The 22227-nt window shown below is 62.3% G+C and overlaps 3 protein-coding genes across 11 annotated transcripts in view; 1 reads left to right on the top strand and 2 right to left on the bottom strand.

Annotated features, from left to right (window-relative positions):
- The window catches only part of ZBTB46 (zinc finger and BTB domain containing 46), a 48843-nt gene extending 33927 nt beyond the window's left edge, over window positions 1–14916 (top strand). The window contains exons 4-5 of one of the 2 annotated variants that reach the window (XM_045529398.1): window positions 7771–7946; window positions 11490–14916. In XM_045529398.1, coding sequence (XP_045385354.1) covers window positions 7771–7946; window positions 11490–11846 — 533 coding nt within the window. In that variant the 3' untranslated portion in view covers window positions 11847–14916. Of the gene's footprint in view, window positions 1–7770; window positions 8389–11489 lie in introns of those variants that run through there. The other variant, XM_045529397.1, reaches the window with a different exon arrangement.
- A 171-nt stretch (window positions 14917–15087) lies between these two features.
- SLC2A4RG (SLC2A4 regulator) lies at window positions 15088–18122 on the bottom strand. 3 transcript variants are annotated; one of them, XM_045529401.1, is made up of 6 exons: window positions 17953–18122; window positions 17008–17117; window positions 16391–16578; window positions 16221–16321; window positions 15792–16145; window positions 15088–15708 (listed from the first exon to the last, which is right to left on the bottom strand). In XM_045529401.1, exons 2-6 carry the CDS (start codon window positions 17081–17083, stop codon window positions 15597–15599), a joined length of 831 nt encoding a protein of 276 aa, XP_045385357.1. In that variant the 5' UTR covers window positions 17084–17117; window positions 17953–18122; the 3' UTR covers window positions 15088–15596. The 3 variants fall into 3 exon arrangements, with proteins under 3 accessions (XP_045385357.1, XP_045385356.1, XP_045385355.1); XM_045529400.1 differs by lacking the exon at window positions 17953–18122 and having other exon boundaries at window positions 17008–17937; XM_045529399.1 differs by lacking the exon at window positions 17953–18122 and having other exon boundaries at window positions 16221–16578; window positions 17008–17941.
- A 1191-nt stretch (window positions 18123–19313) lies between these two features.
- On the bottom strand, window positions 19314–22143 carry LIME1 (Lck interacting transmembrane adaptor 1). 6 transcript variants are annotated; one of them, XM_045529388.1, is made up of 5 exons: window positions 20724–22143; window positions 20503–20560; window positions 20346–20433; window positions 19909–20240; window positions 19314–19814 (listed from the first exon to the last, which is right to left on the bottom strand). In XM_045529388.1, the coding sequence occupies exons 1-5, from the start codon at window positions 20819–20821 to the stop codon at window positions 19458–19460; spliced, it is 933 nt and encodes a 310-aa protein (XP_045385344.1). In that variant the 5' UTR covers window positions 20822–22143; the 3' UTR covers window positions 19314–19457. The 6 variants fall into 6 exon arrangements, with proteins under 6 accessions (XP_045385344.1, XP_045385342.1, XP_045385346.1 ...); XM_045529386.1 differs by having other exon boundaries at window positions 20346–20560; window positions 20724–20838; window positions 21649–22143; XM_045529390.1 differs by having other exon boundaries at window positions 21649–22143.
- Between the last annotated feature and the right edge of the window lie 84 nt (window positions 22144–22227).

Here is a 22227-nt window from a genome sequence, read left to right as displayed (position 1 = left end):
AGGCTTGGGGTGTTGCTGCCAAAGGTGACCAACTCCAGAGGTGTCTGTCTCCAGTCGATGCAGGTCACCTCTTCTGAGTCATCAGACGCCATATTAATTTATGTAAATGCCTATTTGGGTTGAGTGTGATTTCTAGAGAAAAGGGAGCTTTTCTCTCATTCTCTGTTGGTCACAGTGGGGTCTTCTGGCCGCCAGGGCTGGGATGAGTGCGCGGACCCGGGCACGGGCGGCCGAGGGTGCGGACGGCGGCAGTCGCCTGTGGGGTCGTTGCAGGGTGGTCTGCGTTCACGGGCGGGGGTGCCGCGGCGCTGTTGAGGGGGGAAGAGGGCAGAGGCCGGGCGGCCGCTCGGCTCTTGTTTCCCGGGGGTGGCAGGCGCACCTGTGGGGAGAGGGTGCCCGGGGCCCACAGGGCACTGCGCTGGGGAGACTCTGCACCATCCCGCTGAAAGCGTTTGCTTAATTTTAGAAAATAACTTAAAAATTATAGACAAGTTCCATAGAACCTAAAAGAAATAGGTTTGTGGCAGACGGTAAAACGATAGGACTGTAAGAAACGCTTTAGCATGGGTGGGTGTCTGGTTTCATTCTTACGTCTAACATTGCTGCCCCTAAAACCACACAGCCGTTGCTCGCACGGGATTTCTAGCCAGTTCAGTATTTCGTCTCTTACGTCTTGCTGAATTCGTCACTGAGATATTGTGGCTCAGGGATTGACTTCAAAGAGGTTTTTTAAAAAAATTATCAATATATAACATTAATCTTTCTTGAAAACAGAATTTTGGTAATAAAAGGCTGGTTCTTTCTTCAGGTCTATTTATTGCCACAAAACTTGCTCTGCGTCTACAAATTCGTTTTAGGCTTCTTGGCACATTCACCGTTTTCACAAGACGCGGATGGGCGGCTCACGAGCCAGGGTGTTGGTCATCGCGGCGGTAGCTGTGTGACTGTGCTTCTAGAAACTAAGACTTCCACTCGCGCGGGGGATATGGATTCACTGATTTAGACTGCATTTAAAATATATAATTCCGTCTAGACCATTGTCAGTTTGACAGTTTGTCAGGTGCTGAGGAAAAAGCATTATTTGTTTTAAAGAAAGCTTTTTTTTTTTTTTTTGAGACAGACTCTCGCTCTGTTGCCCGGGCTAGAGTGCCGTGGCGTCAGCCTAACTCACAGCAACCTCAGACTCCTGGGCTCAAGCGATCCTCCTGCCTCAGCCTCCCGAGTAGCTGGGACTATAGGCATGTGCCACCATGCCCCGCTAATTTTTTCTGTATATATTTTTAGTTTTCCAGGTAATTTCTTGATATTTTTAGTAGAGACGGGGTCTCGCTCTTGCTCAGGCTGGTCTCGAACTCCTGAGCTCAAACGATCCTCCTGCCTTGGCCTCCCAGAGTGCTAGGATTACAGGCATGAGCCACCGCGCCTGGCCTGGGTTTTTTTTTTTTTTTTTTTTTTTTGAGGTGGGGTCTCTCTGTCGCCCAGGCTGGAGTGCAGTGGTGTCATCACAGCTCAGTGCAGCCTTAAACTCTGGGGCTCAAGCATCCTCCCACCTCAGCTTCCCTAGTAGCTGGGACTGCAGGCATGCACCACCATGCCAGCTAATTTTTCCATGTTTTGTAGAGATGCAGTCTTGCTATGTTGCTCAGGCTGGTCTCAAACTCCTGGCCTCAAGCCATGCTCCCACCTCGGCCTCCCAAAGTGCTGGGATTACAGGCGTGAGCCACTGCGCCTGGCTCTAACCTGGAGTTCTATTCTTCACAATTGAAGGCTGCATAAGCAAATTATAATACAAGCAAGACCAAGAAAAGTCATTGCCAGGTGACAAGAATTACTAAAAGTTTTTCTTTAGGCTGACAAAAAAGTATCCCAGATGGAGGCACAAAACTAAAGGAATAAAAAAGCACCAGAAAGGGTGATTTTGTGAACAAATATAAAAGAATCTTGGTGGCTTAAAGGCACTGTTATAATTTTTGTGGGTTTTTAACATAAACAGAAGTAAAATACGAGGCCGTGATAGCTCGCCAGGCCGGTGGGTGTGCGGCTGCGTGCGTCTCTGCGTGGTCACGGTGGACAGAGACTAGAATAGTAAAACGATGTGTGACTCCAACACTTACTGAAAAAAATGGGAAAATACCTGATAAATTTGAAAGACGGCAAGAAAGGAAGGAGAAGGAACGAAACACGAAAGGACAGTAGGAGGCGAATCGCAGACGGTGAACTGAAACCAGCTGTGTCGCCGCGGCTACGCGGTTACAAGGGACTGGACACTCCAGTAGCAAAGATGATCGGCCTGTTTTTAAAAACAGTTGTTTGCGGATGACATACTTTATGGCTAAGGACACAGAAAGGCTTAAAACAAAAAGACAAACCAAGCAGACACTGACCTAAAGAACGTCCTTATAGCGAGGTTAGCACCCAAGTAAGCTTTAAGAAGTGTCGCTCGGGAGGGAATTGTGCAGTGATACGAGGGCCAGTCCCGCAGTGGACACCACGCTCCCGCACGTGTGCGCTGCCCACAGCTCAGAGCTGTGGGAACCACAGCGATGACGGTCCACAGCTGTAGTTGGGGCTTTAAACACTCTTCTCTCGGCAGCTGACGGAGCAGCAAACACAATCTCAGTAGGGCGGAGAAGATTTGAGCACAGTTTTCAAACGTTACCTTAACCTCAAATTCCTGGAACGAACCCCTCTGGCCACAAGCCGTTATTCTTTTCTGTAGTGTGAGATTCCACTTGCTGCTATTTTGTGGAAGAGCCTTGTAGCTACGTCTGCAGAGACAGTGGCCTGTGGCGGCCCAATGAGCCCGATCTGAACTTCGTGCCAAGTAAGTGCAGAATGTTCCAGACGGATGGGAAACGTCTACCAGACAGACGAGCCGGGCCGTGACGCAGGCCCAGCAGATGCCAAAGGGCCTGTGTCATGCTCTCGCCGCCGTGCAAACTGAGATCGGAAATCAGTCACAGGAAGACGGTAGACTGTCCCCAAACGCTCGTAAATGGAGTGACGCACCTGACGTAAGCCACAAGGCAAATAAGCCACAATGAAAACTATAGGATATTTTTAACTGAGTAATAATGAAAATACACCGTGTCAAAACTCTTAGGCCACATTTAAAGCAGTGTTTAGGCCGGGCGCGGTGGCTCACGCCTGTAATCCTAGCCCTCTGGGAGGCCCAGGCGGCTGGATCACCCGAGGTCAGGAGTTCGAGACCAGCTTGAGCGAGACCTCGTCTCTACTAAAAATAGAAATAAATTATCTGGACAACTAAATATATATATATAAAAAAAAAATTAGCCGGGCATGGTGGCGCATGCCTGTAGTCCCAGCTACTCGGGAGGCTGAGGCAGGAGGATCGCTTAAGCCCAGGAGTTTGAGGTTGCTGTGAGCTAGGCTGACGCCACGGCACTCACTCTAGCCCGGGCAACAAAGTGACACTCTGTCTCAAAATAAATAAATTAATTAATTAAATAAAGCAGTGTTTAAAGGAAACTTAGAGCTCTAATTGCTCTGATCAGGAAAGAAAGAAACGTTCTAAGTTTCTCTGTCAGGAAGTGAGAAAAAGAACAGCAAATTCAACCTGAAGAAAGTGGAAGGCGGGAAATGAAGAGCAGATATTGGTGAAATAGAAAAGCAGATGCAAGTGAACGACGCCCAGAGCTGAGTGTTGGAAGGATGAGTAAGTCCAGAAACCCCTGTGAAAAGTGACCGATAAAAAGGAAAGTACTAATTACCAAAAAAAGTCACAGAAAGAGGTCATTCCTACAGAGCCTACAGACGCTGGAAAGGTAATATCATAAATGACGTCCCCCCAGAGTCATGAAGGTCCCAGATGTCAGCGTCAGAATGCAGGAAACAGAAGCCTCGGTTCACACAGACCCTCACACTGGTCTCAAAGAGGACGGGGCAGGCAGGGGGCTGCCAGACACCGAGGCTCGTGGAGCTGCGCAAGGACAGGGGCAGCGTGGCGTGCGTGTGCCACCAAGACACACCAGAGTCCCCTCCGCGGTTCCGTGGGTGGGTGGTCCCGTCGACGTGCGGTGCCGAGCTGGTTGTCAGTACGGAGAAGACGGTGAGTCTTGGCCCTTGCCCCTCACCAAGTGCAAAAGTTAACGGGAGCCAAATCGTGAACCCTGGAAAAACCGTTTGGCAATATCTGCTAAAGCCAAACATGTGAGAACCTTTCTGTGATCCAGAAACCTGTCTCTTTACTGACAAAGGACCTTGTGTGTTAAATAAAAAAAAAAAAAAAGAAAAAAAAGAAACCCCTCTCTTGTGTGTATGTGCATCAGAAGTGACTGTGTGTCCACAGAGAGACACGTGTAAGCCGTCCACTCACCACCGTCCAGTAGCTGCACACTGGGGTCTCGGAGTGGGCACCTGGTGGCGTCATGGTGCCGCGTGTGCTGTGCAGTGGTGGACGGGGACCAGCGTGGGCAGGGCTGAGTGCATGAAGCCACACGTGAGCACGTGTCCCACATAGGCGAAGCCCCAGGACCACAGAACAGATGTGAGGTGACTGAGGCCACAGCAGTCGTTGCCTCTGTGGGGTTATCGACCAGGAGAGGGTCAAAGGCTCCTTCGAGGGTGCTGCGAATGTGCGGCGTGTCGGTGTAAGTGATGTGTGCAGGTAGGGACACAGATAAAAGTTCATTCAGCCATCTGTTTAATATATTTGCACTTTGTGTAAAATTAAAAACCTTTTTGAAAATAATTTGGACGCATGATAATTTCATCATATTCTAACACAAAATAATGGCGGCCTAATAAATTTGCAAATGGAAAAACAAAGTATGGTCCATGTTTGGATCCATTTCTAGAATAATCTTTCAAAAATTACGTTAGGACCAGTGAAACATCCAGGATGTTCCCATGACTGAGGACTCTGGAGACAGTAGCTCCATCCCCCTCCGTTTGGTTCGCGGGTGGTTTCTTGCAGTCCGACACCCCTCACGAAAAGGTTTTGGAGTTTTCACTTGCGCCTCACTTGCGCCGCGGCTGTTTGTGACGGCCGGTTCTCCCGCGCCAGGAGCTCGCGGTGGGGGCGGAGGCAGGGCCAAGCGTGCGTGGCCGTGAGGGGCCGAGCTCAACTGGGGCGCAGGGAGGCCGGAGGTCCCGCTCCTCCCTGGGCTCGTGGGCGCTCCTGGGTCACGTGGGAACTGCTGGACGGTGTTTTCATAGATACAATTCTGCAAAATTGTAGCCAAATCTCACTGAGCTTTGCATTTTAGATACTCTGATGCCGACTTTTGCAACTCTGCTTCCAGGTTCTTCATTTGGGAGCCTGCCTCGTTCCTCCTGAGAACACTCGGTCTGGCAGCGGGTTCCGTGTTTAGCACAGATTGGCGGAGAGCGCCCATTTCTGTTTAGTGATCTTTGTGCCTTTTCATGTAATTACTCTTTTAGGGTATGGATTTTTTAGGAGTTTATTAGTGTTTATGAGAATGATGTTGAAAACTTTTCTGAGATATGTGGACTGTAAATCACAAATAATTTACAGGAGGTGTTTCTGGTAAGAAAGTATTTTCACAGTAATGGCCAATGAAAATTTTGCTCTGCAGTCGCGGTGCTGTTAATTAAATGTCGTGGGGCAGCCCCTGGCGCCCCCAAACATGTCCATGCCCTGATCCTGGAACCTGGAATGTGACCCTACTTGGAAAGGGGGTCTTTGCAGATGTGGTCAAATGAAGGATCTCAGTGAGACCTCCCCTGGGTTCGCCAGGTGGGCCCTGACTGCGGTGACAAATGTCCTTATAGGAGACGGAAGAGGAAAAGACAGACACGCAGAGGAGAGGCCCCGTGGGGACAGGGCCGAGACCGGAGTGATGCGGACACCAGCGCCTGGAGCCACCAGAAACGGGAAGAGGCAGAAAGGCCCCCCAGAGCCGGCGGAGCCAGCGTAGCCCCGCGACACCCCCCCCGACCCCAGCCCCGGGACCTCCAGAACTGCGAGAGCACGAATTTCTGTTGTTTTGAGCCGCCTCATTTGTGGCATCTGCTCTGGCGGCGACAGGGCTGTACTACGCCGAGAAACTACGAAACGCGTCACCACAGGGCAGCTGCAGGCGGCGTGTCGGTGGGCGTGTGGCCGCGTCTCCGCCCGGCGTCCGGCTCCTCCGGGTGCCGCTCCCAGCACTCAGTGCGTCAGGCTCACTCCACTGTGAAGCGTCTTTCTAGGGGAAATATGCGGGGTTTCTGTACAGATAAGTATTTATTTAACATGTATCTGAATTGTTAGAGATGGCTAAATATATGATGATTCAGAATTCTAATGTTCATGGCTGTAGAAGCAGAATAGAAACCATGAGTGAATATGTTCTCAAAAAAGTTTTAAATAAAATAATCTAAAAACTCATTTCCTTGTTCTCCTTCCCCTCTCAGACCATATGGAGCATTTGCTCCGCTGGGTGTGGAAATACGCAAACCAGGAGCGATCCCACTAGGAGCGCCATCGGGGTGCACAGAGTGGCGGGAAGAGGAGGGACGTGCTCAGTGCCTGGAGTGCGGAGGCCACAGTCGGGGCAGAGCGTGGCCGTCTGAGGAGGGCGAGGAAGAGCTTATGTTTCCCCCTCGGGAGCGGCCGGGCGAGGCGTGTGCAGCTGCGGACCGTGCCGCGTCCGGCTGGTCACTGCTGCCCTGCAGGCTGGTGCCGCGTGGCTGCCGACGGGCTCTGGTCTAACACAGCGGCGTCCAGCAGGTGCCGTTGGGAGGGCCTGGCGCGGAGTGTGCCCGTCTGCTGGGCCCAGACCCTGCCCGGGGGCCGGGAGGCAGTCGCGTGCGCCATTCTCAGATTTGCCTCAGGACGGTGGAAGATGGGTGTGGAGTCATCCATGGGGCCTCCCTGAAGCCTATTCACAGGGTAAAGACGGAAGCAGCTTAAGTGCTCAGCAGTAGGACCTATTTAATGAAGTACAGTATATTCAAACATCTAAAAGCTGTATGGTTGAAAATCATGGTACAAAAGGTGGTGACAGTATGTTAGCTGGAAGATGTTCCGTACAGCAGCGCGTGCCTTGTGATTCCGCAGTGAGGCGCGCTCGGCACGTGAGTGTGGACGGGCTCGCTGGATTTCATGGGCTCTCGCTGGTGTCGCCAGGCCCTGGGCGCGTGCTGGGGCCGAGCCCTCAGCGCTGTCACTCTGGGCTCTGGGGGGGGCATGTGAGTTGCTGTGTCTGGGCCGGAGCAGCAGAACAGCACCAGGGTGACAGGCCCTGGGTTTGCGATGCCGGCTCCAGTGCACCCTTCATGGGGTTGGGTGGTGGGGAGGGGTCCCTGCACGTGTGATGTCGGGGCCCAGGCTCGGGGGGACAGAACCTGATTGAGCCCCAGGGCTTCGCGTCACCCCCACTTCTCCCGTTTCCTCCGCACTCGTTAGGGCCCGTGTTGCTCCGTGGTGTTTGGCTTCTCATCTGCCTCCTTTACTGCCTCAGACTAAGACCCGACTCTGTGCCTGGGGCCGGCCCCACATGGACGTGCACTGGGGGTCCGAGGCTTGAAGGGAGGGCTGACAGGGACGGGACGACACGCAAGACGGTCGTGCCCAGCTCTTGCTGTGGCCTGTCGGGGCTCGGCCTCGGGTTTTGCAGGGGAGGCTCCGGGAGCCGGGCATCGAGCTCCCAGGCTTGGACCTGCTGGCGCCCCCCATGTGACAGTCCGTGCAGAGGGTGGGGGGCTGAGCCTAGGCGTGGCCCAAGGTCCCGTGCAGTTAGCGGGTGTGGCTGCGGGTTGGGCGTGTCTGGCCACACTGACGCCCCTCGGGCCCCTGTCTTTCAGTGAACGAGTTCACAGTGATCAGGAAGAAGTTCAAGTGCCCGTACTGCAGCTTCTCGGCCATGCACCAGTGCATCCTGAAGCGGCACATGCGCTCGCACACGGGGGAGCGGCCCTACCCCTGCGAGATCTGCGGGAAGAAGTTTACGCGGCGGGAGCACATGAAGCGGCACACGCTGGTGAGTGTGGCAGGCAGGCTGGGGGCGCGGTCAGCGTGGCATCCGCACGAGGTCAGCGTTGGGCCGAGGTGTCCGGGCAGGCGGGTCACTGATGGGGAGGCAGATGCCACAGCACCCCGGATGTGGGGTCTGCCTTGCAGTGGGGGGCAGAGCAGGGAGAGCCGCCCCCGCTCAGAGCAGGGCAGCCTGTCACCTCACCTGAGGCCCCCAGGGCGTGCCCTGCCCACAGCCGGCCTCCTTGCTCCGGCCAGGCCTCGGCAAACGCATCTTCTGCTGCTTGGATCCCCCAGCTCTTGGCCACGCTGTGCCCACCACGACCAGCCCAGAGCTCAGCACCCGATAGGCAGTTGCAGGTCACAGGTGTTGAATAAACCAATCTGCTCAGCAAGGAAATGACAGAGGGAAAAGGCAGCCTGGAGCAGGGAGGCAGATTTGCCCAGAGCAGCAGGGAGAGGCCGTCCCGCGTGGGCCAGGTGAACCGGCGAGCAGCTGGCATGGGGACTGGGCCACCAGGGCCTCCTCGGAGGTCTGAGTTCTCCCCTGCCCAGGTGTGGGGCACAGGGCCGAGGTGCGGGCTGCAGGGCCGAGGTGCGGGGCTGCAGGGCCGAGGTGCGGGGCTGCAGGGCCGAGGTGCGGGGCGCAGGGCCGAGGTGCGGGGCTGCAGGGCCGAGGTGCGGGCTGCAGGGCCGAGGTGCGGGGCGCAGGGCCGAGGTGCGGGGCTGCAGGGCCGAGGTGCGGGCTGCAGGGCCGAGGTGCGGGGCGCAGGGCCGAGGTGCGGGCTGCAGGGCCGAGGTGCGGGGCGCAGGGCCGAGGTGCGGGCTGCAGGGCCGAGGTGCGGGGCTGCAGGGCCGAGGTGCGGGCTGCAGGGCCGAGGTGCGGGGCTGCAGGGCCGAGGTGCGGGGCGCAGGGCCGAGGTGCGGAGCGCAGGGCCGCGGGCTTGCGGTGTTTGTGGGGAGGTGGTGGAGGGCCCTGGGCTCAAGGCTGAGCCGGGCGTGTGCCGTGGGTGAGGGAGGCGTGGACGGTGCTGCGTTTGCGGATCTGAGGTGTGTCAGTGCTCGGCCGCGGGGTGGGAGCTAGGGTGCACGGGCTTCCCTGGGGGGCTGCCCCCGCGCAGGCCAACCTTCCTGCACACACCCACCTGGCGGTGAGGGGTGAGGGGCAAGCCCAGTGCGTGGGGCTCCCCGGCCGTGTTGGTCTGTGGGGTGAGCAGAGCCCACCAGCCCAGGTGTCCCACCCACCACTCACAGGGCTCTGTGCTCAGTTCCGGTTCTGATCCCACATGATTCTGGTCCCACGTGATTCTGGTCCCACGTGACGCTGTCGGGCCCTCCAGCTCGCCGTCTGGGTCAGGCAGGCAGTGTTAGAAGGTTCTGGTTTTGCTTTTCTGGCTCCGTGGTGAGTACTCACTTGGGGTAGGGACATCCGGGGCCCTCCTTGAGGTCGACCCTGAAGCCGGAGGGAGGCTGAGCCTGGGGTGGGGCCTGGCCGAGCCGAGGGTGCCCGTATGCCCTGCCGGCATGTCCACCCAGCCGGCCGTGGTAGAGGGCCACACTGTGCCCCTCGGACCCCAGCCTGGGCTGTGTCCTGGCGCGGACATGGGAGCTGGCTGGGCTCTGAGCTCCGGCCATCCTTGACTGCCCCGCATGGCCCTGTGAGGGGTCAGTGGAGGAGGAAGAGCCCTGGCAGGGCCCCGGCCGGTCTGCTAGGCCAGGGCAGGCCACGTCTGCTGGGAGCTGGGCTGGGGTTTGTTTCCTCCAGCCGTAGAGGACAGCATGGAAGGATATAAGCCTGCGTGTTTCCTGGTCAAAGAGAATCGTATCTTGTTTTCAACACTGTTAGGCCCTAAGAAGTTGTAGCTGGCAGGGCTGGGGTCGCACCCTGCGCTTCGTGCTTGGGCTCCAGGCTCCTAGTGCCCAGAAAAGTGTTTAGGACATCTGGGGGCTCGGTTTTTTCTGAGGAGGGGTCGGTGTGTGGTCTTCCCTTCGGTTTCCCTGGGTCCCTGCCCCGCCCGAGAAGGGCCCGCATGTTAGAGGCAGCTCCGAGCAGCTGCCCGGCCTGGCCCGGCCATACCACGGCAAGGACGGCACGGACAGCACCTCTGCCCTGGCCCGCGGAGGCTGCACCGGGTTCTGAGGGCCTGGGCCGGCCGAACTCCCGCAGCCTCGGGGCCTGCACCCTTCCCTCCCGCTTCCTGCCAGAGCCTTTGAGCGGATGAGGCCCAGCCGTGCCCCAGCCCAGGGGCTCCTGTGGCCTCCCCACGGGTCCTGGCACAGCCCCCAGCACACACGGGGCCCTCGGCCTCGTGGGGTCTCTGGGCGTGCGGCACGCGGGCTGCACGGGGACCCTCCCGCGCCTGCCCAGGCCACATCCCTTGTTGGGAGCAGTTTTGCTGTGACTCGGTCTTGCGTGTTTGTTCTTTTATGTCGGGGCTGGAGGAGAGGAAGGCCCTGGGCTAACATACAGCAAAACAGACAAAAAGCCCAAAGGAGGGGTCTTGGGCACCGAGCTGCCTGCGGCTGCATCGCAGGGGCTGTGCTGGTGCTGCCCTGATTCTGAGGCCATGTCCCCATGTGACAACCCGTCGTCCCTGGTCACGCTCGGGACCTCACAGATCGTCCTGAAGCTGCTCCCGCAGCAGGCGTTGAGCAGTCGGGTCCCTGTGGCTCCGGGTTTTGTGCGAGTCATTGGCAGCCCTTGGGGGGCTCAAAGGGGAGGGCGGGGCCGGGCGCGGTGGCAACGCCGTGGTCCCAGCTGCTCGGGAGGTCCCAGCCTGGGCGACAGAGTGGGGCCTGGCTCTAAAGTGACCAAAACCAGAAGGGGAGGACGGACAATTGCAGGTGGCCTGTGGCCCAGGGACTGGGAAGCGGAGGACGGGGGTGGGAGGTCTTCGCCAGGACGGAGGAGCCGCTTCTGTGACGGTGCAGCGGGTTAGACTTTCCTGGGGTGATGCGTCCACTTGCCCGCTGTGGAAAGTGGTGTGAGCCAGCCCTAAACTCACGGTCACTTCCACATCGCCACCCACAGTGCGGCTTCGACCACGGCAAAGCTGAGGGGAGACGGCCCTTCGGAGGGAGGAGCTGAGGGGCCTGGGGTTCGGGGCGGACAGGGCTGGTCAGTGCCAGGCGCCTGCCGAGGCCTGCGTGCTGTGTGGCACCTTGGCCCGTCCCGCAGCCTCCTCGAGGCTCCGTGAGCCCCGGCTCTGCCCCTCCCTCGACTCTGCCCCGGCCGGGCAGCCTCCGCACAGGGCAGAGGGCAGGGCCGGGCGCAGGGGGCGTCTGTGAGCTCCTGTCGAGAGAGAGGGTCCGTCAGCCTGTCCTGGCAGGGAGGCTGGGGGGAGCAGCGTGACCCGGGCGGGGACGTGTGGCCGTGGGGGGTTGGACACGGTGGGGGCAGAGACCTGGGTGCTGCTGCCGGGTGCCCCCGTCCCCGTGCGACTCCGGTCCGAGCGCCCCGGGAGGGTCTCGCCGAGCAGGTGCCCTGGGGCTGGCGGGGGCTGCACCTCCCGCCTGCCGCCGCCCCTCACTGACTGCCCCGTCCCCCCAGGTCCACAGCAAGGACAAGAAGTACGTGTGCAAGGTGTGCAGCCGCGTGTTCATGTCTGCCGCCAGTGTGGGCATCAGGCACGGCTCCCGGCGCCACGGCGTGTGTGCCGACTGCGCTGGCCGTGGCATGGCCGGGCCTCGGGACCACGGCGGCGGGGGCGGCGAGGGCTCCCCGGAGGCGCTGTTCCCCGGTGACGGGCCCTACCTGGAGGACCCCGAGGACCCTCGCGGTGAGGGCGAGGAGCTGGGCGAGGACCTGGCCCCCGAGGACGCGCTGCTGGGGGACAAGGACGAGGACGACTCGCCACAGCCCCGCAGCCCCTCGGGGGGCGACAAGGACTTTGCCTGGATCTCCTAGAGCCGCCCCGCGGGCGGGGCGGTGGCTGCGTCACTTTGTCCACCTGCGTGTGCATCTCCATGGGTCCCACTCCCGGGGGCCGCACTGGCCCCTCCCGTGGCCCCTCCCGCGGTCCCCCGACAGAAACCAGCTCCGTGGGCTAAGCCGCAGGTTGGACCTGGCGCCTGGGGGGCCGCAGCAAAGCCCAGCGACAGGGGGCACAGGCTGGGTTTGTGCTCGGCTGGCGCAGGGGTGAGGCCCCAGCAGGTGGTGCGAGCGTGTGGGTGCCCAGCCAGCGTGGACACCTCCCCCGTGGCCCCCAGGGAGCTCCTGTGGCCAGCCTGGCTTGGAGGCATGATGGCCCACGGCCTGGTCGCGAGTGCCACCCAGGGGCCACAGGTCTGAGTAGGTGCTGAGAGCTTTGCATACCCCTGGCCCCCGCTCAGGCCCACCCATTCCCCTCCCCTCAGCACCAGGTCACTGCCCGTGGCTGCAGCCGTGGCCGTCCCCTTGCTGGTGCCAGTGGCCCCGCGGCAGCCTGTAGAATCCAGGTCCGTGCACGGAAGGCCCCGCGACCCTCTTACCTCTGGGCTTTGGTGCTTACACAGAACACGCTGCAACCCCGCTGGAGGCCGGGGGGCGCCAGGTGCTATTTTCGGGTGGACCCGGCCTGGGTGGGGTCTGGCCTGGCCCCTGGACGCCTCTTCAGGCCACACTGGGCTCCCTGCGCCTGCCAGGAGACCCTGGGCCGCCCTGTCCACCCTGGGCCTGCGTCCGCTGTGCCCCGGCCTGGTGCCCTGGCTGCCCCCCAGGGCGGGCGGAGCGGGCTCCTGCCTTTGTTGCTGCTAACGCTGGCGGTGGGTGTTCCTAACTGCAGTGTGCTGCTCACACCTCCCCGCGTGGGTAACCAAATTTTTAAGTAGTCAGAGACATATTGAGGTAGTTACATAAAGTTATTTTGTTTGGCATTATTTTTCTCACTTGACAAAACTATATGGGGTTGATTTCCTTTAACTTGTGGTCCAGTCCTCTCGCTGTATTTTCAAGGAGCTCCCAACGTATTCTTTCTTTTTCTGGGTGAAAAGCAAAGGTCCCACCCTGTGCCCGCAGCGCAGCCCTGGCTCTGGGGGCCGACCCTGCCCCGTCTTCCCGTCCGGCCAGGACATTCCGCCTCCCTCCGGCGCGCGCCGGGCGTGGTGCTTAGGGACGAGGCGGACGCAGCTGAGCACCCCAGACCCGCCCTGTGCACGGACTCCTTGGGGCGCTGAGCGTTAGCACCAACCAGAGAGAGTTTTTATTTTCTTTCTCCAGACCGTAGGCCAGAATGGCTTTTACCAACTGTCAGGCAGCGAGTGTCCCTGACACCAGGCCCGAGCGCCAGCGTCCCCTCCTGCTGCTGCTCAGGGGCGCTGGGCTGGCCCCGTGGTGGACACACGGGGGGCGGCGCTGTCCTCGGGGTCCTGTGCCACAGGGAGAAGTCGGCCTTTGTTTTTGTAAATCAGCCACTGTTGCTCCGGCTCACAGGAGGTGCTGTGCCCGCACACAGCCCGCAGCGGGCGCCTGGAGGCCGGGTGCTCCTTGGGTCAGGCGTCGGGGCACAGGGTCCTCCCTGCCCAGCCTCTGCCTGCGGTGGGTGGGCTCGGCCGCCTGCCCCCCAGGGGGACAACACAGCCAAGCCCCCGTCCCCCAGGGAAGCTGCAGGCTGAGCCCCTCCGCCCTCACCCCGGCCAGCCTGGCCAGACCGCTCCCTCACTCGTCGAACCCCTTTTCTATACTTTCTTATAAAACGCATCTGGAAACCAGACCTTTGCTACCAAGTGTCTCTGGGTTTTGTACCAGTTCCCACCTCTCAGCCCGTCGGCCCAGGACCCCGGCCCTCCTGCAAAGGCGCCTCCGCGGCCACACTCAGGGTGTCCTGCTCTCCCGGCCGGCCCGCGCCCCGCCTGGGCCACCTTCGCCCACCCTCTCGGGGCTTCCCTGTCGGTGCCACGGGGGCGTCTCCTTCCTTAGAACCGACACTGCACGAGGCCAGGGGTCCCACGCCCGGCCCGACCTGCGCAGGCAGCGGAGTGGAATTTGCAAGACCCAGGTGAACACGCCCATCTCTCAGGAGGCGTGGAGGGAAAAGACGTATGTAATGAAGGTTTTTTTTACGTGACTGATTTTTTTTTAATCAATGTTCAAACTAATAAATATTTTTTTATAAAGAGGAAAAATATGTAGATTACATTTCACATTTTGTATTTTTTTTTTTGTTTGTGTCTGTTTATATTTTGGTGTTTGCAACACCAAAGTGGAACACGCAGTCCATTGGGGGTGGTGGTGTGGGGGGAGGGGCAGGGAAGCCACACGGTTTTTGTACCAAGCTCTGGATCCTGACAAGCTTGTGTGTTTGGACTCTCTGGGTTTCGGGGAACAGGACACTGCCAGGACTGAATAGGGACCTGACTCAAAAGACACAGCTTACTGCTTCCAACTTTGCACATCTTCCTTTTTAAAAAAGAAAATTGAGAAAATACAAAAACTGGAACTTTTTGCAATATTATGAAAGATAAGCTTATTTTAGCTCATTCTGTGACATGTGCAACTCTTAAGAAAGCCATACTTAATGGTGGTTGTTTTTTATTTTTTAGATCCTATACTGTGTTTTGTATGCGGCCCTTTTAGAACTACTTGTAGTGAGGGTGCTGTGTGTGCTTTTCTTAAATATTTATTTTTTCAACATGCTTTCAACCTGTCAACAAAAACAGACAAAAAAAGGGCAGTGTTTGAAGACTGTTGATTTTTTTTCTGGGGATAATCTATATTATATTGACTTTATATTAATTATTATAAACCTGTGTTTGTATTGAAGATGTGTTTAATATTTAGGGGAGATTTTCATACTCAGTTGTGGGCAATCGCGGCTCTGCTGCCCTGTGTCGCTGTGGCCGCAGGACGGGCCAATGTCACCTTCTCCATGTGGCCCTCCGGGTTCTCGTGTGCCGAGGCGCGCTCCCAGCCTGCCTGTGGGTTTTCTTTCTGTGACGGGATTAGCTTAGACATTCTTGCAAAGCGATCACTTTCAATAAATTGGGAAATTGCTGCTCCACGCAGATGCCTCCTGTGTGTTTCAGAGCGTCCCCTCCTCCAGCCTCACCCAGGTGGGGGTGGCCAGAGGGTGACCCCCAGCCCTTCGCAGCTGGTTCTGGGCCTCCCACCCCTCTGCTCACCGTGGGGTTCCAGTCCCACGTCCTTCCTCCCAGGAGACAGACTCGACTTCTGGAAAAATCTCAAATCTTTAATTTTCTCCTCGCCTGGTGCAGCCCAGACGTGAGACACCTGAGCTTCGGAACATGGTAAAAGGTCAGCCCCAGGGCCCTCGAACCCGAGCTAAGTGCGAGCAGGGGAGCCCTCTTCCCGACGCCCCTCAAAGTGCATTGCAGACCGGCCCCAAAGCTGGGCCCGTTACATCTTGGACAAGTCCGTGGACCGACACGCAGGGAGGATGGCCGACCCCAGGCCCCCAGTGGCCAAGGGGACAACGATGTGGTTTGGCTTTAGTGCAAAAAGCTGGTTTCTTCAGAGGCACTTTGAATGGTGGGACCCCTCCCCCACCTTTGGGGGTTCAGGGTCACCAACTTCTCCTTCCCCCATTAAAAAGTAGACCCTGCGGCTGGGGGAGGCCCCGGGGCTCTCCCAGGACAGTGTCACCCAGGCTGGGGGTGGGGAGAAGGTGGTAGCTTATTTTCTCCTTTCAACAGCCCTGGGGGCTGCGTGAGCACAGGGGGCTCAGTCCAGAAACCGCTGGCAGGCCTTCTTCCAGCGGCAGGCTGTGCACCACAGGTCCCGGTGGTCCATGCCATACACCTTCCGGCACTTCTTAGCATCACCCCGGGGCTTCCTGGGGGGACACATGGGGGCATGGGCACGGTGGGGCAGGGACGCTCCCGCCTGGCACCTGCCCCGCCCTCAGCCCACACACACCTCAGGCTGGCGCCCGTCCTGGCGGGAAGGGCTGGCACGCAGGGTCTGACCTCAGTGGGCTGCGGCTCCAGGCCTCCAGAATGCTCCGAGAGCTGCCCCCAGCTGCCGCCTGTGGCCTCGCCTGCCTGGTAGGCGTGGTCACCGTGGCACGCCTGGGGGGTGCCTGCGGAGGTCAGGACAGGGGGCTCCGGCAGCTCCAGCAGCTCCAGGCGGGGGAAGCTGGGTGGCAAGGAGGCCGTGGGTGACGCTGGGGTCAGGCTGGACAGCCCGTCAGCCAGCGTGTCCACTCCAGCGTCCAGCTCTGTGTAGTAGAAGTCCTCCTCGCCGTCACTCTGCTCTGGCTCTGCCTGCCTCCTGCTGGGACACACACGGGACTGAAGGGGTGGCCTGGCGGGACCCCACCCCGGCCCAGCCCGGGCCCCTCCGCACCCCAGGTGCACCAGGCGGATGTGTCTCTGCATCCCGGACGCGGTGCTCAGCACCTTCCCGCAGCTCTTCCACAGGCACTGGAACACCACCTGGGCGGAGCTCTGCGGACAGGGGCCGGCAGTCAGGCTCAACCCTGGCGCCCCCGCCCCAGGCCCCTCCCCAAAGCTCACCTTCCTCTTCCTCAGGGTGGGTTCCCCGAACAGAAAGTGAGCTGCCTCGGGGGGCAGCGGGGGTGACGGGGTGGATGGTGAGGACTGGTCACTGGCCAGGTCCCAGCCCCACTCGCCACTGGCGCTGCTGCTGCTGTAGCTGCCCGGGGGCTGCACCAGGGCCTCCTTCCAGGGCTCCAAGCCGGGCTCTGCGGGGACATACCACCGGGGTGGGCTCGAGCTGCTCTGCAGAAACTGCTGCCCGATGGCCAGCTGCTGGCCTTGGCAGGTCCCTGACTCTGAGCTGCCACCTGTTCACTATCCTCAGGTAAGTGTGGTGGGCAGGGCCCCTTGGAAGAGGCATTGGCCGGGAAGAGTTGCCACAGGGGCTGGGGGAGAAGCCTCCCTGGCACAGGAAGACGTCCCGTGCAGGGAGAGGACAGCTCACAGAGACCAGAAGACAGGGTACCGCAGCTGTGGCCTCCGTGGGGGTACCGAGGGTCCAGATGGCCAGTTCAGGTCCAAGATTCGGGAGCTCTCTTTGCCCAAGAGCCTGGGTGGCTGTAGGGCCCTCAAAGGACAGCAGTCTTGGGCCCTGTCCCCACCCACACCCCTGAGCACAGACCTCTGAGTCTCACCTGGGCTGAAGGCTGCAACCGGGGCCCCCAGGAGCAGGGGGCTGGTGGACAAGCTTGTGAGGGCTGCGGCAGCCATGACCTCCTCTAGCCGGGCGGCTGCTACGGTGGCTCTGGAGGAGACGGGGCAGGTGCGGGTGGGGCCAGCAAGTGCTCTGGGCCCCTCCCTGGCCTGGGTACACGTGCAGGCCCAGGCACGTGTGTGCACACCAGGCTGCCTCGCTCTTGGCCCAGGACTAGAGGCCTGGCTCCTCCCCCAGCTCGGGTTGCAGAATTGAAAATCGCCAGGAACCACCAGGAACGGGACTGGGGTCCCACTGCAGCCTGAGTTCTCTACACCCTGGGCTTTGTTCCACTGTGGCTCCTTCAGGCCTCGGTGCTGGGCAGGGGTCTGAAGCCCACTGGAGTTGGGGGCCAGGCCCGGCCCAGTCCTCCCCCCATCACACATTAACCAGGGTTGTGCAACAGCAGCTGTGGGCCCAGGGCCAGGCCTGGGAAGGGTGGGAGCGGCGCCGGTCGCCAGCAGCCAGGAGGAGCCCGGGCTCCAAGCGGTCCGAGGCCCCAGTGAGGCAGGCCAGAGCCCGCCCCTTGCCCCCCGCAGCCAGCCCCAGGTGGGGGCACGCGGGAGTAGGAGGTGGAGGTGGGGAGCCGCGGGGATTCCTGGACAGTCAACCCCAGGCCGACTGACTGCACAGAAACTGACATTCCCCCCCAGTTCTGTGCTCTGGCCTCCAAGAGCTGGGGGAGGGGGAATAAGAGGCCGTAATATCTCGATCATTTCTGCTCAACTCCTGCGGGGCTGGAGACCTTGGAGGGGCGATTAGAAACCGGGGATCCGGACCTCCCCTCCACCCAGGCCTCCCGCGGCGAAGGCGGGAAGGCACGGATCCGCACCCCACCCTCGGACACGCGCCCACCCAGTCCCCGGACGCTAGCCCCGCGGCTCACCTCTGCGCCGGGACCGGGATGTGCGCGGACGGAGTCGGGAGCCCCGCCGCCGCCCCCGCCCACGTCCCCGGGGCCCCGAGCTCCGCGGCCCGCGGCTCCGGCTCCTGCGGCAGCGCGAGCTCCAACCCCGCACAGCCGCCGCCCGCGGCAGGGCCCTGCGGATAGGGCAGGCTCAGAGGCGGCGGCGGCCTGGTGTCCCCCAGCCTCCGGCCGGGACCAGCTCGGCGCCCGCCCCCCAAACCGGCCGCGGCCGGTGTGGACGGCGCGGCCCCGCCTCCCGGCCCCGCCCCCGGCCCGGCGCGGCGGGAAGCGTGGCCCCGCCGCTCCGCGCTGCCCCGCCGGACCCACGGACACGCTCGGACCCACGCGGCCGCGCCCCCGCCGTCCCCCGGGGGCCCACTCTTTGCGCGGCCCGGACGCCATCTTTGCGGCCCCGGGAACTTGGTCGGCGCCCGCCCCGGGCGCCCGGTACCTGCGGCGGCGTGGGCACCGTCACGGGCGCGGCGCGCTGGCCCGGGCCCTCCGCGCGCAGCCAGGGCGCCTCGGCCAGCGGCGCGCTCGGGTCCCGGCCGGCGGCGCGGGGCGGGGGACGCTCGGCCTCCATGGCCGGCCGGCCGGGCGCCGAGGCTGCAGCGGCGAGGGCGCACTCTCAGGACGCAGCCCCGGGCCGGGCCGGGCTGGCCGGGCCGCCGACCCCCGCCCTGGATCCGGCCGCCGCCCGCGCCGCGCCGCCCGGAGGCTGCCCGCGGGCCCCGCCCCTCCGCCCGCCCGGGCCCGCCCCGCCCGGCGCGCGCCCCGTTGGCCCGCGCCCCATTGGCCCGCGCCGGTATCCACATTCCGCGGCGGCCCGCGGCCCCGCCCCGCCGGGCAGCTCCCGCGCCAGCCTGCGGAGGGGGCCGGGCCCGCACCCGCGGCCCCGCCCGCCGCCCGGGAGAGCCGCTTCCCACGGGCGCGCTCCGGCCGCTGCGCGAGCCGGGGAGGGTGCTGCGCTGCCTGGACGGGCTTCCCGCGAGCAGGTTACTTTTTAACGCGCGCCTGCCCACCCCCAACCCCTTATGTAACACCGGGCCTGGGTGGCGGAGCCCTCCCGCGGAGTTCAGGGCCCGAGTCCCACCCCGGACGGCCACCCCGCCGGCCGCCGCACCGCCCCCTCGTGCGGACTCGGCCTGGAAGCGCCAGCGCAAGCTCCGCCTTCCCCTCCCCGCCCGGCGCCGGAGCCGCACCAGCCGGAGCTCGGCCTCGGGCGGCCCGGCCGGAGCCCGCTCCCCAGGCCAGAAGGGACATCTGTAATCCTTCCGGGGAACCCCGGCCCCGGCCCCAACCCACCCAGCTTTCAAGAAGGGCAGGCGGTGAGGCACGGCCGTGTTCATGCCCGGCGATGCCATTTATTTAGACGCGGGCCGGGAGGCCAGGGCTGCCAGAGCAGCGCGCACCTCAGGGACCGCGCAGCCCGGCAGCCCTGAGACCTGGGGTTGGTGCTGCCGGCTGCGGAGGGGGAACGGGCCTCACTGTGGAGCACGGGACGTGGGCACTCGAGTGTTCGGGCAGGGAGGGGTGTCCAGTCCCTCCCCGGGCTGAGGCAGGTGGCAGCAGGGGGCCCAGGTGGCCCGCTTATGTCCACTAATGCTGACAGCCAGAGCTGGGGGCTCTGGGCTCGCGTGCGCCCCCATCTCCTGGATGCTCTCATACACGTTTTCCAGGGGGCCGCTGTCCACACCCAGGCTCCTGAGCGGGACGGCCTCACGGGCCTCGTCACTGCCCAGGGCTGGAACTGCTCCCCTGCCCTTGGGGTCCAGCGGGGCTGTGGTGGGTCCTGTGTCCCTCCCTTTAGGCTTGCAGACCCTGGAGTACAGGGTGTCCACCTGCAGCAAGGAAGTGGACGGCGAGGCGTCAGCACTATCCACCCTGCAGAGGACCTGCCCAGCCCACCCACCGTGCCCACCCTGACCCCTTTACCTGAGCAGCTGGGGACTCCTTGGCCCGCCCCTGCTGTTCTTGGGGGCCCCTCTGTGCTCCCTTGAGCTTCTGGATGCAGGCGTATTCGGCGACCACAGGGCTGGCTGCCAGGCCAGCCCTGGGCATGGTCGCTAGCCCCACATTGGAATAAGTGGCCAAGGGGCCCATGGGGGGTGTGGCGGCAGGTGGGCCCTGGGGCAGCTCTTGGTGTGGGAAGGCAGAGGTGGCTTTTTGCAGCCTGGGGAGGGCCCTGGACATCTCTGGCCAGTGGGGGCGAAGGAGATCCACGCTGACAGGCCGCTGGGCTGGGGCTGGGGCCAGAGCAGAGGTCACTGGGGAGCAGGGAGCACGTCTGGCCCAGGGTTAGGGTGCTGCACAGCAAGCCCCGCCCAGCCGCCCACACCCGACCCTCGGAGACGCTGAGCGGCCCTGCTCACCTGTGCAGCCTTGCGGACCCGCGTGCAGCTCGTGCAGTCTGGTGTCCGACTTGCTGAGGGAGCGGAGCTGGGTCCGTCTCAGCAGTGCCTGGGGGCAAGGCGGGCAGGTCGGTTCCCAGCCAGCCCCGCCCTGGCCCCGGGACAGCCAGGCACTCACGGCTTCCGCGGGCATCACGCTGCCCTGCAGCCCGGCCCAGGGCCTCCGCTCCCGCTTCCTGGGGGCAAGAGCGTTGTCAGGCCGGGGAGGCAGAGGTGAGGGCGGGGGCGATCGGCCTCAGGTCCAAGGCCCAGGGTGGAGGCGCGCAGAGCTGGGTGCACAGACGTGCCTGCAGCCCCTCCAGAGCTGGGCAGTGGAGGGCGGGCCACAGACGGACGTACCTGCCACAGGCCGTGCACAGCGCCCACAGCCAGAGGAGCAGGGCACAGCACCCTAGGACCCAGAGGGCAGGAGGGGCCCAGGGCACCCGCAGCCCCATCCTGTGAAGCCAGGGGCCTGGGGGCAGAAGAGAGAGGGGCACTGCAGGCAGGCTGAGGGCACCAGCCTGGCCCCTGCCCCTGCCAGGCGGCCCCTCCCCCTGGGCGCTGACTCAGCACAGGAAACCCCAGGCTCAGCCCCTCCTGCCCAGAGGCGCCCGCCTCTGGCTAGGGCTCCTGGGGAGGTGAGTGAGTGGAGGGTGCTCTGCCTGGCCCCATTGGAGCCGGGGAGGGTGACCACAGCAACGGAGCACGGCCAGCAAGGAGGAGCAGGGCAGCTGCGTGCTGGCCAAGGCCAGCTGTGGTCACCACACCCCAGATCTGGGGAAGCCCCAGGGCCTGTGAGCCCCAGGCCAGACCTCATCGGTGGTCATCCCTGCCTGGGGGTGGCCCCCTCATCTCAGGTGATGCCCCCAAGCCACTCACTACAGAGCCCAGCACCCCAACAAGCTGGAAGGGGGGCAGGGGGCAGGAGGGGGCTGCTGTGGGCACCGAATGTCCCCATCCGACTTCTCCCTGGCTCTCCTACCCTGCCACAGGATCTGTCCCCTTCCTGGGGGCTTGGCAGAGCGTTTGGGAGTGAGGGACACCCACAATTGGCACAGCCCGGCAGCAGGGAGGCAAGATCGGGGGGCGAGAGGGGTGTTCCCTGGAGGTCGATACCAGTCTGCCCAGACCCGGGGAGGGGAATGCTCTCCCAAGGGACCCAGCTGACTCGCCCGACTCGGCAGGGCCTGGCCCTCCCAGACCCCAGACCCCCAAAGCCCCCACCTCGGTGGGCGCCGAGGGCTAGGACCTGTCCAGGCTGCAGGCGGGAGCAGGCACTTACCACGGCCGTGGGCCCGGCTCCTCCTCAGCTCTGTCTGGGGCAGGCCAGGAAGGCCTTTGTGCAGCCGAGCTCCCACCTCACTTCCTGCCCCTGCGGCTCAGAGCGCCTCCCCTGCTGCCTCCCACCCACCTGCCTCAGCCGCCCGCCCGAGGCCTAGACTAGACGGAGTCGGTGAGTGTGCGCTTCCGGCTGGCACTGTCCTGGGGGCCTAGCTACGTCCCCTCCACCATGGGCAGAGCAGGGAACTGGATGGTCAGTGGCCACCGAGCACTAGCGCGGAAGCCACAGCCGCGAGGGCAGCCACGTCCACCCGCCCCACCAAGTGCTCTCAGCAGCCCGTCAAGGGCCACAGTCACCCCCATGCCCCACCCACCGGAGCACCACCATGCTCCACCTGTTGGTGGGTGTCAGCCAACCCGGCGGGCACCCCCAGCTCGGACCCGCCTTGGTCAGAGAAGGGGCAATTCTGGCCCTCCTCGGCCCTCCAACCCTGGGCAGGGGCGGCAGCCTCACCCAGGCCCTGCCAGCCCAGCCTGGCTGTGGCCACCTGCACAGCCCCTTCTCCCCAGAGACCCCGCA

Source organism: Lemur catta, chromosome 17 (genome assembly GCF_020740605.2).
Source record: "Lemur catta isolate mLemCat1 chromosome 17, mLemCat1.pri, whole genome shotgun sequence".
NCBI classification, from domain to species: domain Eukaryota; kingdom Metazoa; phylum Chordata; class Mammalia; order Primates; family Lemuridae; genus Lemur; species Lemur catta.
This window is presented reverse-complemented; position numbering and strand designations above follow the sequence as displayed.